The following is an 18,879-nucleotide window of genomic DNA, read 5'->3' as shown; positions in this document are numbered from 1 at the left end:
GATGTTTTTCCTGGAGAGAAGTGGCTTCATTGATGCACTTCTTGACACCAGGCCATCCTCAAAGTCTTCGCCTCACTGTGCGTGCAGATGCACTCACACCTGCCTGCTGCCATTCCTGAGCAAGCTCTGTATTGGTGGTGACCCGATCCCGCAGCTGAATCAACTTTAGGAGACGGTCCTGGCGCTTGCTGGACTTTCTTGGGCCCCCTGTAGCCTTCTTCACAACACTTTAACTGCTCTCCTTGAAGATCCGATAAATGGTCGATTTAGGTGCAATCTTACTGGCAGCAATATCCTTGCCTGTGAAGCCCTTTTTGTGCAAAGCAATGATGACGGCATGTGTTTCCTTGCAGGTAACCATGGTTGACAGAGGAAGAACAATGATTCTAAGCACCACCCTCCTTTTGAAGCTTCCAGTCTTTTATTGGAACTCAATCAGCATGACAGAGTGATCTCCAGCCTTGTCCTCATCAACACTCACACCTGTGACATGATGTCAGCTGGTCCTTTTGTGGCAGGCCTGAAATGCAGTGGAAATGTTTTTTTTTTTTAGGATTCAGTTCATTTGCATGGCAAAGAGGGACTTTGCAATTCATCTGATCACTCTTCATATCATTCTTGAGTATATGCAAATTGCCATCATACAAACTGAGGCAGCAGTCTTTGTGAAAATTTATATTTGTGTCATTCTCAAAACGTTTGGCCACGACTGTATACAAGCAACCTATTCCAGACCACGTTTTAAAGTTTGAATGCCGTTTAATCCACATTTTAAGGTTTGAATTCCATTTCTAGCTTAAACGGTGGAAGACTAGTTACGACCAGAATTTTTTTCATTCATGTCTATAGCAATTGAAATGCATTGGGATGTATACAAATATGGTTGGAAGTGTGAAAAGTATTAGTGTCAACATTTTTTTTTTTAAAGCAACCTGACCAAGACTGCAATGATCACAAAAAAAACAGAATATAAAAAGATAAACGTATGGTTTATTGTAAGTATTACCAGTATTTTCATCAAAACGCTCTTCCATTCAGCATTTTTTGTTTGTTTATTCAAAGTAAAAATCCACAGGTAGCAACACACGTTCCTGCTAGTGGGCAGGAGTAGGGGGCACAGTCAGTTACTTCTGCATTCATTCCATTCTGTTAAGCATCAGAGTACCATGTCTTTGCTTTCCCCACTGTCTTCAGACTACCCGCCTGAGGCACAAATCCAAACCAAGCCCACACCTCACATCCCCAGGTCCCTTTCAACCTCCCTTGGGAATATGAAAGGATTGAAATAGTGTGAGCAATATTAATTCAGCCAAAAAATATATATTTTACAATACGGTACTGAGCGTGACATCTTTTTCCAACAAAACCAATTGGACTGAAGGTCAAATTCATGCTAAAAAGCTCTGCCTTAACCTCTTCCCCATCGCTTAATCTATTCCAATCCCATCATTTCAAATCCCCAAGAGGGGAACACGACGAGAAACCTATAGATAAGTGCCAACTGTCTGGTTGGTAATGGGTCCCGAAGGCTGGGACCAGGCAACCTGCCACTACTATGATATCATCAGTGACATCACGCGCTGGTGTCGGACATCGAGGTCTCGAGCATCATGTCACTCTCGTACATGTTGCATTCCAGGGGTAGCGAGCTCCGTAGGGGCGTGTCCAACGAGGCCTTGTCCTGATTGGACTGCGGCGTCTCCAGGGCCATGATGCCGCTCTCCTCCAGAAGAACCGTGGTTCGAGCGTTACTGGGTTCCGTCGACGTGTTCAGCATCTTCATCAACCCCGTGGTGCTCAGCGTCCCACGGACTTTGTCTTTTATGTCCGTTCCTGAAAGACACATACATTATTAAATGATTTAGACACACACATACACTATTAAATGCCTTAGACACACACATACAAACACACACACACACACACACACAAAAGTATGTGGACACCTGCTCATTCCAAAATTATGAGCATTAACATGAAGTTGGTCCTCCCCGTCGCTGCTAGAACGGCCTCCACGCTTCTGGGAAGGCTTTCCACTAGATGTTGGAACATTGCTGTGGGTACTTGCTTCCATTCAGTCATAAGAGCATTAGTGAGGTCCACCACTGATTGGGCGTGGTGGACCCCATCTACCCAAAGGTGGTAGATGGGGTTGAGGTCAGGGCTCTGTGCAGGCTAGTCAAGTTCTTCCATACCGATCTCAACAAACCATTTCTGTATGGACCTCACGGGCAAGGGGGCATTTTCATGCTTAAACAGGAAAGGGCCTTGGAAGCACAACATCGTCTCGAATATCATTGTGTTGTAGCGTTAAGATTTGCCTTCACTGGAACTAAGGGGCCTAGCCCAAACCATGAAAAACAGCCCCAGACTATTATTCCTCAAACTTTACAGTTTGCATTATGCAGTTGGGCAGGTTCTCCTGCCATCCGTCAAATCCAGATTAGTCAGTCAGCCTGTCAGATTGTGAAGCATGATTCATCACTACAGAGAATGCGTTTCCAATGTTCCAGAGTCCAATGACGGCGAGCTTTACACCACTCCAGCCAACGCTTGGCATTGGCATGGTGATCTTAGGCTTGTGTGTGTGGCTGTTCGGCCACGGAAACCCATTTTATAAAGCTCCCGATAAACAGTTATTGTGCTGACGTTGCTTTCAGAGGAAGTTTGGTACTCGTTAGTGAGTGTCGCAACCGAGGACAGACAATTTGTACGCGCTACACGCTTCAGCACTCGGTTGTCCCGTTCTGTGAGCTTGTGTGGCCTACATCTTTGTGGCTGAGCCGTTGTTGCTCCTAGACGTTTCCACTACACAATATCATAACTTACAGTTGACCGGGGCAGCTCTAGCAGAGCAGAAATTTGACAAAGTGATTTGTTGGCATATGACAACAACAACTATGACAGTGCCACGTTGAAAGTCACTGAGCTCTTCAGTAAGGCCATTCTACTGCCAATGTTTGTCTATGGCAATTGCAAGGCTTTGTGCTCGATTTTATACACCTATCAGCAACAGGTGTGACTGAAATAGCCGAATCCACCAATTTGAAGGGGTTTCCACATACTTTTGTGTGTGTGTGTGTATATGTCTTGTATCAAGCCGGCTTGACACCGTAACAACGTCAGGACTGGTGGTTTACTAGTTTTCCGCTGTTCTTTTAGCATGTTAAGAAATAAGAAATCCAGCGCTAACCTGCAGGTGCACGTTAAGTTCTGCCTGTTCGCTGCAATCCACCCATAATGTTTAACATTAAAACAACGTATACATTCCAGACTGAAATTATTATGCATATTCCCATTGTGCATCTGTCATTATGGTGTTGACTCATTTTAAAATTACTAATATTTTATGATACATTTTTATAGAAAATACACTCATCCAACTACTATTCATTCTTCTTCTTGTTTGTTAGAATTAAACCTTTGACAGTGGATCACTGACTTGCAGGGTCTTTCTAACAGATGACACAGGGGCTCGGGGTCGCAATCCCAGTGCATAATGCACATAGTATCCAAAAGTGTCCCTCAGAAAAAGCGACATTATTTCTTAACACAATTGCCGGCAAGGCACACACTGGCAACAAGACTCGGAAAAAGCAAAAAAGAAACGCAAAATCAACAGTACTTAAATGTCTTGTAAGTCATTGATGTTTACAGGCAAAAATATAACAAATGCATCCACAAATGATTGTCGCAAATCTGTTTTAGCGTGGGTTGCAAAGGAAGTCATTTTACCTATGTAGGAAGTTTTACCTATGTAGGCATCCGTATCGCCAATGTACATCTCAATGCAGTGGCCGAGCATCGTCACAGAAAACGTGTCATCTCGCTTAAGACCGAGTGCCTGTCAGAAAAAGAAGCAAAAAACTCACATCAATTGCTGTAATAACATTGAAAAGCACAGCAATATTTATTCAACGTGTCACACAGGTTCTGTGTCTATGGATTTAAAATGTAAATAAAACGGACAAAAAAAATAAACAGTACCGTGTGGAAGTAGTCGATGGCGCTCTCGAAGTCTCCCATGAGGCTGTGCACATATCCGATGGCGGAGTAGGTTGACGCGTGCTGGGGGATGAGAACCAGGGCCTGGCGGTGGTACTCCAACGCCTGGACATACTTCCTATTGGAGGACAGAACAAAACAACCAATTGGACAGTTCTCTAATGACCAGAGACGAATAAAGAGTTCTGCCTGGGCTGGGTGGGTTCAGAGAGACAAAAAAAGGATGTAACCAAACAATACCTTCCCTATCAGAACTAGGTAAAAAAAAACAGTATTTGTTTTATTTTTGATATTGTTCCATTGTTGCCATGGCGCCTAGTGGCAGCCTTGGTAATTTACTCTTGCAAACTTAATCCTTAGAACAGCAATTAGAAGTCAAAATAATAAATATGCTGAGCGATAGAGCTGGAGAAATGTAAGCACTCAAATTCATAGACAGAGCTATGGATACCAATAATGGAAGGACTGACCAATAATGTTTTACAAGTTATAGTTTAAACCATGCTTTGAGGCTTTCTAGTGTTGCTTGTTTAGTTTTACATTTATTCACAAACAATGGAGTGAAACAAGCTTGTATTTTGGGTTCTTATGGGGTACAACAGCTGACAGCTTGGTAGCAAATGGATCTTCCAAATGGATAATGACTCCAAGCATACTTCCAAAGTTGTGGCAAAATGGCTTAAGGACAACAAAGTCAAGGTGGTGGTTGAAGATATCCCTCTAGTGGTGTGGGGGCTGTGCTTTGGCAAAGTGGGTGGGGTTATATCCTGCCCGTTTGGCCCTGTCCGGGGGTATCGTCAGACAGGGCCACAGTGTCTCCCGATCCCTCCTGTCTCAGCCTCCAGTATTTATACTGCAGTAGTTTGTGTCGGGGTGCTAGGATCAGTCTGTTATATCTGGAGTATTTCTCCTGTCTTATCCGGTGTCCTGTGTGAATTTAAGTATGTTCTCTCTAATTCGCTCTTTCCTCTCTTTTTCTTTCTTTCTCGCTCTCGGAGGACCTGAGCACTAGGACCATGCCTCAGGACTACCTGGCCTGATGACTCCCTGCTGTCCCCAGTCCACCTGGCCGTGCTGCTGCTCCAGTTTCAACTGTTCTGCCTGCGGCTGTGGAAACCTGATCTGTTCACCGGACGTGTTACCTGTCCCAGACCTGCGGTTTTCAACTCTCAGATTTTCTCTACCGTTCCTGCTGTCTCTAGAATGATCGGCTATGAAAAGCCAACTGACATTTACTCCTGAGGTGCTGACCTGTTGCACCCTCGACAACCACTGATTATTATTATTTGACCCTGTTGGTCATCTATGAACATTTGAACATCTTGGCCATGTTCTGTTATAATCTCCACCCGGCACAGCCAGAAGAGGACTGGCCACCCCTCATAGCCGGGTTCCTCTCTAGGTTCTGGCCTTCCTAGGGAGTTTTTCCTAACCACTGTGCTTCTACACCTGCATTGCTTGTTTGGGGTTTTAGGCTGGGTTTCTGTACAGCACTTTGAGATATCAGCTAATGTAAGAAGGGCTTTATAAATACATTTGATTGACTGAAGGTATTGGAGTGACCATCACAAAGCCGTGACCTCATTCCTATAGAAAATTTATGGGAAGAACTGAAAAAGTGTGTGAGAGCAAGGAGGCCTACAAACCTGACTCAGTTACACCAGCTCTGTCAGGAGGAATGGGCCAAAATTCACCAAACTTATTGTGGGAAGCTTGTGGAAGGCTACCTGAAACATTTGACCCAAGATAAACAATTTAAAGGCAATGCTACCAAATACTAATTGAGTGTATGTAAACTTCTGACCCACTGGGAATGTGATGTAAGAAATAAAAGCTGAAATAAACCATTCTCTCTACTATTATTCTGACATTTCACATTCTTAAAATAAAAGTGGTGATCCTAACTGACCTAAGACAGGGATTTTTTTACATGGATTTGGCTAAGATGTATGTCAACTTCTGACTTCAACTGTAGTTATTTGGATTTAAATATCAGCTCCAATCCTCCTAGGATCCTAGGGTGACAAATAGCCTAGCGGTTAGAGTATTGGGCTAGTAACTGAAAGCTTTGAATATCCAATATTTTTTTGCTCCTGTCTCCCATCTACAGGACCAAAGGCTGGACCAAAAGATACAGAAATGGGACCAAAGGCTGGAACTATCGTTCACTACACCCAAGGATTCCTCAGATGTTTTGGAACATTTGAAAAGAAAACCTGTGCAGGAAACTGAAGAAAAGCCTATACGGGATCCTCCAGAAAAAAATGCAGACCGCAAGGATAATGGGGTGGTAGACTAAAGAACAAACCTATTGTAAGTCTATTGTATACACTGCCCAGTTCAATACAACACAGTACATCATGCACACCGGAGGTGGATGATAAAGGACACTGGACAGTTCTGCATGCTGTGCCTCAGGCAACTTCGTAAAGTAAGTCAACTGGGGCTTTTAAATGCAAGATCCCATAAACAAAGGCTTACTACTGAATGACATCATTGCTGATAGAGGTCTTGGTCTCACAGACTTGGCATCAGCCCAATGAGCATTGTGCCTTCAGAAAGTATTCATACCCCTTTGACTTTTTTCAACATTTTGTGTTATAACCTGAATTTAAAAATTATTAAATTGAGTGTCACTAGCGCACCCATAATGTAAAAGTGGAATTGTTTTTTTGACATTTTTACAAATGAATAAAAAATGTAAAACTGAAATGTTTTGAGTAAAGTATTCAACCCCTTTGTTATGACAAGCCTAAATAAAGTTATTTTGAATGGACTCACGGTGTGTGCGAGTGTTTAACATGATTTTTGAATGACTACCTCATACAGATAACTGTAAAATCCCCAAGTCGAGCAGTGAATTTCTAACAAAGACTCAACCACAAAGATCAGGGAGGTTTTCCAATTTTTTAAGCAGACACTGAATATCACTTTGAGCATGGTATTAATTACACTTTGGATAGTGTATCCTAAACCCATTCACTACAAAGATACAGGCATCTTTCCTAACTCAGTTGCAGGAGAGGAAGGAAACCATCCGGGGATTTCACCATGAGGCCAATGGTGACTTTAGAACAGTTAGAGTTGAACGGCTGTGATAGGAGGAAACTGAGGACAGATCAATAACATTGTAATTACTCCACAAATAAAATTGCAAAATATGTGGTCAAAGAAATGAACTATTTCCTGAATACAAAGTGTTATGTTTGGGGCAAATCTAACATCACCGAGTACCACTCTTCAAATTTTCAAACATGGTTGTGGCTGCATCGTGTTATGGATATGCTTGTCATCTGCTAAAAAGAAAGAGGAAAACCTGGTTCAGTCTGCATTCCAACAGACACTGGGAGAAATTCACCTTTCAGCAGAATAACCTAAAACACAAGGCCAACTATACACTGGAGTTGCTTACCAAGAAGACTGAATGTTCCTGAGTGGCCTAGCTACCGTTTTTATTTAAAAATCTACGGCGAAACTTCAATTTCTGTCTAGCAATGATCAACAACCAACTTGACATGGCTTGAAGATTTTTTTGAAAGAAAGTGCAAATATTGTACAAACTAGGCGTTTAGAGAATTACCCAGAAAGACTCCCAGCTGTAATCCCTGCAAAAGATGATTCTACCATGTATTGGCTCAGGGGAATACTTATGTAAATAAGATATTTCTGTCTCATTTTCAATAAATTTGCAAACATGTCTAAAACAGATTCACTTTGTCATTATGGGTTGTGTAGATGTGTGAGAAAAATATATTTAATCCATTTTGAATTCATGATGCAACAACAAAATGTGGAGTAAGTCAAGGGGTATGAATACTTTCTGAAGGAACTGTTTTACAAAATGTTTACAAATTAATTAAAAATGAAAATCTGAAATGTCTTCAGTCAATACATATTCAAACACTTGGTTATGGCAAGCCTAAATAAGTTCAGGAGTAAAACATGTTTTTATTGCATAACAATTTACATAACAGTAAGTTGCATGCAGACAATGAATAGGCAATGTTTTTGCTGGTGATGTCTGGTTGAGGACCTGCCTTACAACGGGCCTACAAGCCCTCAGTCCAGCCTCTTTCAGCCAATTGCGGGTAGTATGAGCAGTGATGGAGGATTGTGCATTCCTGGTGTAACTCAGGCAGTTGTTGCCATCCTGTACCTGTCCCGCAGGTGTGATGTTCGGATGTACCAAACCCGTGCAGGTGTTGTTACACATGGTCTGCAACTAAGAGGATGATCAGCTGTCCGTCCTGACGCCCTGTAGGACCGTCTTAGGCGCCTCACAGTACAGACATTGCAATTTATTGCCCTGGTCACATCTGCAGTCCTCCTGCCTCCTTGCAGCATGCCTAAGGCACATTCACACAGATGAGCAGTCAGTAGAAAGGCCTCTATAGTGTCCTAAATTTTCATAACTGTCTCAACGACCTTTCCACAGGTGCATGTTCAAACAGTTTATTACAATAAAGGTCTGTGAAGTTATTTGGATTTTTACGAATTATCTTTGAAAGACAGGGTCCTGAAAAAGGGAGGAGTTTATAAGTACCAGTCAAAGTTGGACACACCAAGTCATTCAAGAGTTTCTTTTTTTTTTTTACTCATTGTAAAATAATATTTAAGATGTCAAAACTATAAAATAGCACATATGGAATCACTTAGTAACCAAAAAATATATTTATATATGAGATTCTTCAAAGTTGCCACCCTTCGCCTTGATGACAGCCTTGCACACTCCTGGCATTCTCTCAACCAGCTTCATGACTGTCAATCACAACATTCTTATTGGCAGACTCAACAGCCTTGGTTTCTCAATTGATTGCCTCGCTTGTGTATGTGTGTATGTGTGTATGTGTGTATGTGTGTATGTGTATATATATATATATGATGTTGCTCTTGCTGCTCGTGATTCTCTGATCCACCTCTATGCAGATGACACCATTCTGTATACATCTGGCCATTCTTTGGACACTGTTAACTAACCTCCAGATGAGCTTCAATGCCATACAACACTCCTTCCGTGGCCTCCAACTGCTCTTAAATGCAAGCTCTTCAACTGATCGCTGCCCGCACCTGCTCTGGACGGTTCTGACTTAGAATATGTGGACAACTTAAAATACCTAGGTGTCTGGTTAGACTGTAAACTCTCCTTCCAGACTCACATTAAACATCTCCAATCCAAAATTAAATCTAGAATTGGCTTCCTATTTCACAACAAAGCATTCTTCTCTCATGCTGCCAAACATACCATCCTACCGATCCTCGACTTCAGCGATGTCATTTAAAAATAGGCTCCAACACTCTACTCAACAAATTGGATGCAGTCTATCACAGTGCCATCCATTTTGTCACCCAAGCCCCATATACTACCCACCACTGCGACCTGTAGGTTCTCGTTGGCTGGCCCTCGCTTCATACTCGTCGCCAAACCCACTGGATCCTGGTCATCTACAAGCCTCTGCTAGGTAAAGCCCCGCCTTATCTCAGCTCACTAGTCACCATAGCAGCAGCCATCCGTAGCTCGCGCTCCAGGAGGTATATCTCACTGTTCACCCCTAAAGCCAATTCTTCCTTTGGCCACCTCTGCTGCCAATGACTGAAACAAACTGCAAAAAAATATATTTAAAAAAAATCACTAAATCTGGAGACTTAAGTCCCTCAAAGCTTAAGTCCCTCACTAGCTTTAAGCACAAGCTGCCAGAGCAGCTCACAGATCACTGCTCCTGTACATAACTAATCTCTAAATAGCCTATCCAAGCTACCTCATCCCCATACTGTATTTATTCATTCAACTTGCTCCTTTGCACCCCAGTATCTCTACTTGCACATTCATCTTCTGCACATTCTACCATTCCAGTGTTTAATTGCTATATTGTAAATACTTTGCCACCATGACCTATTTATTGCCTTTACCGCTCTTATGCTACCTCATTTGCACATGCTGTATATAGACTTTTTCTACTGTATTATTGATTGTATGTTTGTTTATTCCATGTGTGTTGCTGTGTGTCGAACTGCTTTGCTTTATCTTGGCCAGGTCGCAAATGAGAACTTGTTCTCAACTAGCCTACCTGGTTAAATAAAGGTGGAAAGAAGCAATTAAATTAACAGGTGTGCCTTGTTAAAAGTACATTTGTGGAATTTCTTTCCTTCTTAATGCGGTTGAGCCCATCAGTTGTGTTGTGACAAGGTAGGGGGGGGTTATACAGAAGATAACACTATTTGGTAAAATACCAAGTCCATATTATGGCAAGAACAGCTCAAATAAGCAAAGAGAAATGACAGTCTGTCTTTAATTTAAAAGACATGAAGGTCAGTCAATCCAAAACATTTCAAGTTTCTTCCAAGTGCATTCGCAAAAACCATCAAGCACTACGATGAAACTGGCTCTCATGAGGACCGCCACAGGAAAGGAAGACCCAGAGTTACCTCTGCTGCAGAGGATAAGTTCATTAGAGTTACCAGCCTCAGAAATTGCAGCCCAAATAAATGCTTTAGAGTTAAAGTAACAGACATCTCAACAACTGTTCAGATTAGACTGTGTGAATCAGGTCAAATTACTGCAAAGAACCCACTACTAAAAGAACACCAATAATGAGAAGACTTGCTTCGGCCAAGCAACAAGGTCAATGGACATTAGACTGGTCAAAATCTGTTCTTTGGTCTGAGGAGTCCAAATTTGAGATTTTTTGATTCCAACCGCCATGTCTTTGTGAGACGCAGAGTAGATGATTTCCGAACGGGTGGTTCCCACCGTGAAGCATGGAGGTGTTATGGTGCCTTGCTGGTGACACGTTCAGTGATTTATTTAGAATTCAAGGCATGCATAACCAGCATGGCTACCACAGCATTTTGCAGCGATACACCATCCCATCTGGTTTGCGCTTCTTGGGACTATCATTTGTTTTTCAACAGGAAAATGACCCAACACACACCTCCAGGCTGTGTAAGGGCTATTTGACCAATAAGGAGAGTGATGGAGTGCTTCATCAGATGACCTGGCCTCCACAAGCACCAAACCTCAACCCAATTGAGATGATTGGGACCGCAGATTGAAGAAAAAGCAGCCAACAAGTGCTCAGCATATGTGGGAACACCTTCAAGAAGGATGGAAAAGCAGTCCAGGTGAAGCTGGTTGAGAGAATGCCAAGAGTGTGCAAAGCTGTCAAAGACAAAGGGTGGCTACTTTGAAGAATCTCAAATATATTTTGATTTGTTGGACACTTTTCTGGTTACTACATGATTACATGTGTTATTTCATAGTTTGTCTTCACTATTATCTTACAATGTAGAAAATATAAAAAATAAAATCCCCTGAATGGTTAGGTGTGTCAAAACTTTTCTATTTTATTTTTACTGTTTGGACCCGAATAAACACTTATGCGGCCAGTCCAATACTTTTCTATTTAGAAAAAGCTAACCACTCCATTCCTGGTAAACAGTCTGCAGGACATCAATGCGTGGATGCAGTTGAGTTGATTTTTCCCCATTTTTTTCTAAAACCTTTATTAACTAGGCAAGTAAGTTATGAACAAATTCTCATTTTCAATGACGGCCTAGGAACAGTGGGTTAACTGCCTTGTTCAGGGGCAGAACGGCAGATTTTTACCTTGGCAGCTCTGGGATTCGATCTTGCAACCTTTCGGTTACTGGCCCAACGCTCTAACCGCTAGACTACCTGCCGCCTCTTACAGTTAAACTGCAAAAAGACAGATTGGCACTCACACCATCATAAATATCAGCAGCTACAGCCTCAATAGTGATGGTGTCAAGATCCTCCTCTTCAGTGAGGTTCGCAACCTGGGTGTGATATGACTGTATGCTCTCGTTTGAGGCCCACATCCAGTGTGACCAAAGTCTAATTTTCCATCTACAGAACATTGCCAGGTTACGACCTATACTATCACAGCCTTAGGCTGATCGACTCATCCACGCCTTTATTTAATCCCGTCTGGACTATTGTAAGCGCCCTGTTTGTTGGCGCATCTGCCAAGTCCATAAACAAGCTACACTACAGTGCATTCAGAAAGTATTCAGACCCCTTCCCTTTCTCAACATTTGTTTACAGCGTTATTCTAAAACGGATTAAATAAAACATCTCAATCTACACACAATACCCCATAATGACAAAGTGAAAACAAGTTTAGAAACTATTGAAAATGTATTAACAAATAAACAGAAATACCTTATTTACATAAGCATTCAGACCCTTTGATATGAAACTCGAAATTGAGCTCAGGGGAATTCTGTTTCCATTGATCACCCTTGAGATGTTTCTACAACTTTATTTGAGTCCACCTGTGGTAAATTCAATTGATTGCCTTTCCAAAATCATGTCCACACACTTGTCTATAAAAAAAAATGGTCCCACACTTGACAGTGCATTTCAGAGCTAAACCAAGCCATGAGGTCGATGGAATTGTTCGTAGAGCTCCGAGACAGGATTGTGTCGAAGCACAGATCTGGAGAAAGGTACCAAAACATTTCTGCAGCACTGAAAGTCCCAAGAACACAGCGGCCTCCATCATTCTTAAATGGAAGAAGTTTGGAACAACCTAGACTCTTCCTAGAGCTGGCCACCTGGCCAAACTGAGCTTTCGGGGAAGAAGGGCCTTGGTCAGGATGGTGACCAAGAACCTGATGGTCACTGACAGAGCTCCAGAGTTCCTCTGTGAAGATGGGAGAACCTTCCAGAAGGACAACTATCTCTGTAGCAATTCACGATGGAAGCCACTCCTCAGCAAAATCCACAACAGCCCACTTGGAGTTTGATTGAACCCTTTGGCCTGAATGCCAAACGTCACGTCTGGAGGAAACCTGGCACTGTCCCTACGGTGAAGCATGAAGCATTTTTTTCAGCGGCAGGGACTTGGAGACTAGTCAAGAGAGGGAGTGATGAACGGAGAAAGTACAGAGAGGTCCTTGAAGTCCTGAGTGCTCTGCAGCAGGTTATCAGACTTGGGTGACGGTTCACTTTCCAACAGGACAACGACCCTAAGAACACAGCGAAGACAACGCAGGAGTGACTTCGGGACAAGTCTCTGAATGTCTTGAGTGACCCAGTCAGAGCCTGGACTTGAACCCTATCAAACATCTCTGGAGAGACCCAAAAATAGAGTTGCAGAGAAGAATGAGAGAAACTCTCCAAATACAGGTGTGCCAAGCTTGTAGCATCATACCCAACCAGACAAGGCTATTCAGAAAAGCTTTCATGTACCTTGCAGTTTTGGACTATTCAATTGGTTCCATTGTGCCAATCTCAATCAAGAACTGCTTATAATATTAATAATTCATTTAATTTGTAAATCACTTCTCACACCCAAGGTGCAAATTATTCTTTTTTTGTATATACACTTCTGTTCAAAAGTTTGGGGTCACTTAGAAATGTCCAGGTTTTGAAAGAAAAGCAAATTTTTTTGGTCTATTAAAATATCAAATTGATCAGAAATAGTCTACACATTGTTAATGTCGTAAATGACTATTGTAGCTGGAAACAGCTGATTTTTTATGGAATATCTACATAGGCATACAGAGGCCCATTATGAGCAACCATCACTCCTGTGTTCCAATGGCACGTTGTGTTAGCTAATCCAAGTTTATCATTTTAAAAGGCTAATTGATCATTTAAAAATCAGAACAGTTTTCAGCTGTGCTAATATAATTGCAAAAGGGTTTTCTAATGATCAATTAGCCTTTTAAAATGATAAACTTCGATTGTGTTTGAATAATTATTAGCAGTTCTTGATTGAGATTGGCACAATGGAACCAATTGAATAGTCCCAAAAGTGCAAACCCTGCCTCTCACTCCACTCAGGTTCAATTAATGGCTCAATATTTTACCATAATCAAATTCACCACATAGGAAAACATCCCATCATCTCTTGAACAAATCAATTACAGAACCATGTGCATGTTGTTTGCAGGGCTTTACCAACTGATTAATTCAATAGATCAGTGAACACTGCAATCCTGTTAAGAAGCCTTCATTAAAATAAAAACACGCATTAACTGCCTGGTGTGGATTACCAAAGGTGCCCCTTTAGATATGAAGTAACCAAACATTTTCAAAACAGCCACTTGCACTGCAAAGCCTCTCTTCATCCAACAGCTTCCACTAATTCAAACCAGGTTTGTAACTGCGTGTGCATGTCGCACATGGAAAACCCAGAGTCCAACAGTTACCCTAGTAATTTACCTGGCTAAAAGGTGTTGACCCCTTCGTAACAATAGTTATCCCAATTCAGAATAAACCAAAGTGAGCTCGCAACTCCATTCTGCTTCGTGACATACCCCTCTGGTGTCCGGATGAGTAAATATTTGCGGAGGATCTTTATACTCACTTCAGTTTTCGACATACGTGACCCAGGTTGTTCAGGAGTGGCTCCCACTTGTCCACTGTTACCTGGAAGAAAACACAACTTTTACTAAAAGAGGAATTTTTGCATTGAAAATAAACACAGCTACTACACTGGCTGCCAGTTCTTCTTAAGAAGTAAAACAAAAAAATGTAAGAATGGCGTATGACACAGTACATGTGGGGCTAGAGTTAGTCGAGTCAAATGATCAGCTACCTCATTCCCAATGGCTTTGATCTTGTCCATTGCGTCCAGGAACAACTTCTCAGCTGTTTTCCAGCTGAAAATTGCAGAATTGAGCACATTTCAGCACAATCAAACCCAACACATGAACAAATAAAAAAAATAAGGCATAAGTACCCTTTCACACACACTATTGTGTCAACCCGAACCATACGGTGCCAGCACAGATTTTTTCTTTACAAATGGTCCTTTCCGGCACGGTTCCAGCAACTATGATGGAGGCGTGGCCAGGTGCAGCTAAACCTCAATAAATAGACAGAATCCATGTTTATCGTCACGACCCAAACCGAATCATTCGTGGGTTTAAACCCATCGTTAGAAGAACACTCTCCTAACCCATTTGCTAATGGCTATGATGAGAGCCCTCAAGCGTGTATTTGTGCATGTGAGGGTATTGCAGAGTTTGTTAAACACTGAGTGTACAAAACACTCAGTGTATTTCCATGACATAGACTGACCAGGTGAAAGCTTTGATCCTTTTAATGTCACTTGTTAAATCAACTTTATAATCAGTGTAGATGAAGGGGAGGAGACAGTTAAAAGAAAGATTTTTAAGCCTTGAAACAACTGAGACACAGATTGCGTGTGTGTGCCCTTCAGAGGATGAATGGGCAAGACAAAATATTGAAGGTGTCTTTGAACAAGGTATGGTAGTAGGTGCCCAGGTGCACCGGTTTGAGTGTGTCAAGAACTGCAACACAGCTGTGTTTTTCACAATCAACAGATTCCTGTGTGTCCCAAGAATGGTCCACCACCCAAAGGACATCCGGCCAACTTGACACAAATGTGGAAAGCATTGGAGTCAACAAGGGCCAGCATCCCTGTGGACTGCTTTCGACACCATGTAGAGTCCATGCCCGACAAATTGAGGCTGTTCTGAGGGTAACAGGGGTAGAAACTCAATATTAGGGAGGTGTTCCTAATGCTTTGTACACTCAGTGTAGTATGTGAGCACGTGAGGGTATTACAGTGTATGCTATATATCCTCTTTGGTGTACGTGTGTGAGTATGCACATATGTACGTTTTCCCAATGTGTGGGTGTTTGCATACACATTATCTCTCTATGTATTTGTGTGTGTGACTCACTCTCCATTCTGAAAGGCCACAACAGCCACCTCATGCATGACAAAGGGGTCTTCTGGTGCTATGCTCAGGGCCTGGCTGAAGAAGCGCTCGGCCAGTTTAGAGTTGTTTGTAAGACCGTACTCCAGCCCTATGTACAACATGGGGAGATGACATCTGGACAAGAGAGATGAGAGAAAGGGTTAGGGGTCAAGTCTAATGGGCAAGGTTGTGAAGGTACATGCTATTATATATTCGTTATGATACTGTACATTACATGTTTTCAATGACTAAGGCACACCTGCTTTTAGCAAGATACATCTTTGAACAGACGCTAACAAATGTGTTCATGTTCAATATTGCTTTTCAGCACGTGACAGCCCTGTTCTGTGGATGTGTGGTGTTGTGTCTGGGTACAATAACAGTACATACCCCTTCATCAGTTGAGCAGCAGTGAAGTAGGCAGCCATGGCCTGGTCGTGTTCACTCTCCACTGCAAACGAGTGACCGTAGGCAATCCATGCCGGACCGTACGTCCGCTCCAGAGTGGTCGCCTTGCTGTGGGAGACAGCATAAGGAACATAGTGTAAATAAGAGAGATATTCTAGTCTGAGTGAAAGATAATCAATTATGTTTTTTTTTATAATACTTTGAAATTTGTAGATTTGATTCAGCAGCAAGTGAATCAAAATATTTTAATTTACAATATATAGAATATCAATGTCTTACTGCTGAATATAAAATACACTTGGTGATAAGAAAAACATGATATCTGGTACCTGAGATATCTACGCGCATGTTCATTTTTGTGACCAACCATTAGATAGTAGCATCCCACAGCAAACCAAGAGACCTGGATGAAAACAACATTTACCATTTGTCTAATGGTCAAAAAATAAAATACACACAAAAGAAAACATACCGTACCAATCAGAGCTTGGATGTGTGGAATGGCAAGATTGGGGGGGGGGGGGTATTCATAGCAGAGCAGGCAACACTTTGCACTATATAGGGCAGGGACTATACTTACTGGGTTGTTGGGATACAAGTCCACAAGCCTGTGCGAAAGGTAAAACAGTTCTGTGGTAGTAAAAAGAGGAGAATCATGGTACACATTCAGATGTTAAATGTATCTTTCACATGTATGAATAACCAAACTTAAGAGCTTCAACGGTCTTACCATTTGCTTTGCTGAGTTCCACCAGTGTTCCTATATGAACAGGTAGACAGTTGGCATGGAATGGGTCTTTCACCATCACCCTTGAAGAAACACAAAACATTCACGTTTTACAGACAGGACCAAATGATATGTGTGAAATGTATATCCTTTTTACACAACTGAGCCGAGCGAGAATAATATTCCACTAACAAACCTATACGAATATCAAAACAGTTCTTATTAAAAAAAATAAAAAGTTCAGATTGGCCAGTTAACGCTTGCAGACTGCCAACAAATCTCAATTTGTAGTTAAAAGGTTAAGGTGGGCCAGCGGTTAGTTACCAAACTTACATGGAAGTGAGTTTGTAGCACATTTTGAAGTCACAGTTGTAATAATGCCTCTCAGCAAGGGAGACCACCACGTCCAAATTGTCCTGGAGACCATTGACCATCTCTGGGACCACCATATCACTGGGTTTGTTATACTGAGGGAAAGAAAGAGGAAAGGATGGATGGAGAAAAAAATAGTGGAGAAAGGGATGGGGAAACAAATGTGGAATTGGAACAAAAGCACCATCAACACTAATTTGAGACAGATGACCACGTAACTTTAGTAAAATCAGAGAGAACATTTCTGGGTTGTTGTTATCAGCATTGTTAGGGGCAACTGTAGACAACCAATATTAACTAAATATGAGTGATTGTAATATTTAGAAAATAATCATATGGTTCATTCTGAACTGTAGGGCAAAATCCAAAGTGACATGATGACCTGTGTATTCCTACAAAGAAACACAACATAGTGAGCAACATTGCACATGGCAAATGTAAAATATTGAAACTTAACATAGGAATCTGAACGCAACTGATGTCCTGACATGGAGGATAACAGTGGACGTACCTTCTTCAATTTATTCTCAAACAGGAAGTGAAGTAATTTGTCTTCTTCCTCTGTGCACTGTTGGCTCAAAGGAAGCAAGTCCAGGAAGTCCTTTTCTACAAACACAAAAATGACAAAAGGTCTTCAAAATAAGGGGTTTGGGAATAAATGTAATACATTTACCCTACAGACACCTCTATAAACCATTAATGGCATAAAACAAAGCAACATACATACCTATATTTCAGGGATGCAAACTGGTAAGGGCCCAAAAAGGGGCACAGAAACACACAAAAAATCTGTATATATTATCAGAGTGGGGTTGTCACAATACCAACATTTTACTAACAATGTGATACCAGGCCAAGGCCCATGGGGGCCCAAGAAGCAAAAAAAAAAGTTATCAATAAAAAAATATATATAAATCACATACAAACGCCTAAATGTTTCAGAACACCCCCATTTTTCCAGTTTTGAAATTTAAGCAGTTCAAGTCCAATGAATAACCTGAAATGGTACAAAGATAAGCAGTAAACTGCCAGAGGTTAATACATTTAAACAAGTTTAGGTTACAGAAAAACAATGTACATTTCAGAGTTACAAAAAAGGCCTTTTCAGGGAACAAATTACAGCTGTTCTACAGCAATTGAAGTAAATTAAGCCTTGAAAGTTGATGCTAACAATTCCTACAGGTGTCCCAACTTTTGTTGACTACTTACAAAACCTCTGTCTGTATAAAAGCAGTGTTGGAACAGACTGTGTTCCTACTAGTGGTCGACCGATTATGGTTTTTCAACGCCGATACCGATTATTGGAGGACCAAAAAAGCCGATACCGATTTAATCGGTCAATTTTTTAAATGTATTTGTAATAATGACAATTACAAGAATACTGAATGAACTCTTATTTTAACTTAATATAATACATCAAAAATCCATTTAGCCTCAAATAAATAATGAAACATGTTCAATTTTGTTTAAATAATGCAAAAACAAAGTGTTGGAGAAGAAAGTAAAAGTGCAATATGTGCCATGTAAGAAAGCTAATATTTAAGTTCCTTGCTCAGAACATGAGAACATATGAAAGCTGGTGGTTCCTTTTAAAATGAGTCTTCAATATTTCCAGGTAAGAAGTTTTAGGTTGTAGTTATTATAGGAATTATAGGACTATTTCTCTATAC

General features: G+C 41.3%; 1 protein-coding gene across 7 annotated transcripts in view; it reads right to left on the bottom strand.

Moving 5' to 3' along the window:
• Nucleotides 1-970: 970 nt before the first annotated feature.
• Nucleotides 971-18,879, bottom strand: part of LOC109865398 (cell division cycle protein 16 homolog) — a 28,152-nt gene continuing 10,243 nt past the window's right edge. For 3 of the 7 annotated variants that reach the window (XM_031793567.1, XM_020453549.2, XM_020453542.2), the window contains exons 7-18: nt 17,721-17,815; nt 17,171-17,304; nt 16,841-16,920; nt 16,691-16,740; nt 16,440-16,513; nt 16,093-16,218; nt 15,685-15,837; nt 14,571-14,634; nt 14,340-14,401; nt 3,988-4,123; nt 3,736-3,844; nt 971-1,833 (exon numbers count right to left, since the gene is read on the bottom strand). In XM_031793567.1, the coding sequence (XP_031649427.1) occupies nt 1,574-1,833; nt 3,736-3,844; nt 3,988-4,123; nt 14,340-14,401; nt 14,571-14,634; nt 15,685-15,837; nt 16,093-16,218; nt 16,440-16,513; nt 16,691-16,740; nt 16,841-16,920; nt 17,171-17,304; nt 17,721-17,815 (1,343 nt within the window). In that variant the 3' untranslated portion in view covers nt 971-1,573. Of the gene's footprint in view, nt 1,834-3,735; nt 3,845-3,987; nt 4,124-7,928; nt 8,352-12,846; nt 12,994-14,339; nt 14,402-14,570; nt 14,635-15,684; nt 15,838-16,092; nt 16,219-16,439; nt 16,514-16,690; nt 16,741-16,840; nt 16,921-17,170; nt 17,305-17,720; nt 17,816-18,879 lie in introns of those variants that run through there. The other 4 variants (XM_020453569.2, XM_020453558.2, XM_031793580.1 and 1 more) reach the window with 3 other exon arrangements.

This window comes from Oncorhynchus kisutch, linkage group LG2 (genome assembly GCF_002021735.2).
Source record: "Oncorhynchus kisutch isolate 150728-3 linkage group LG2, Okis_V2, whole genome shotgun sequence".
In the NCBI taxonomy this organism is placed as follows: domain Eukaryota; kingdom Metazoa; phylum Chordata; class Actinopteri; order Salmoniformes; family Salmonidae; genus Oncorhynchus; species Oncorhynchus kisutch.
This window is presented reverse-complemented; position numbering and strand designations above follow the sequence as displayed.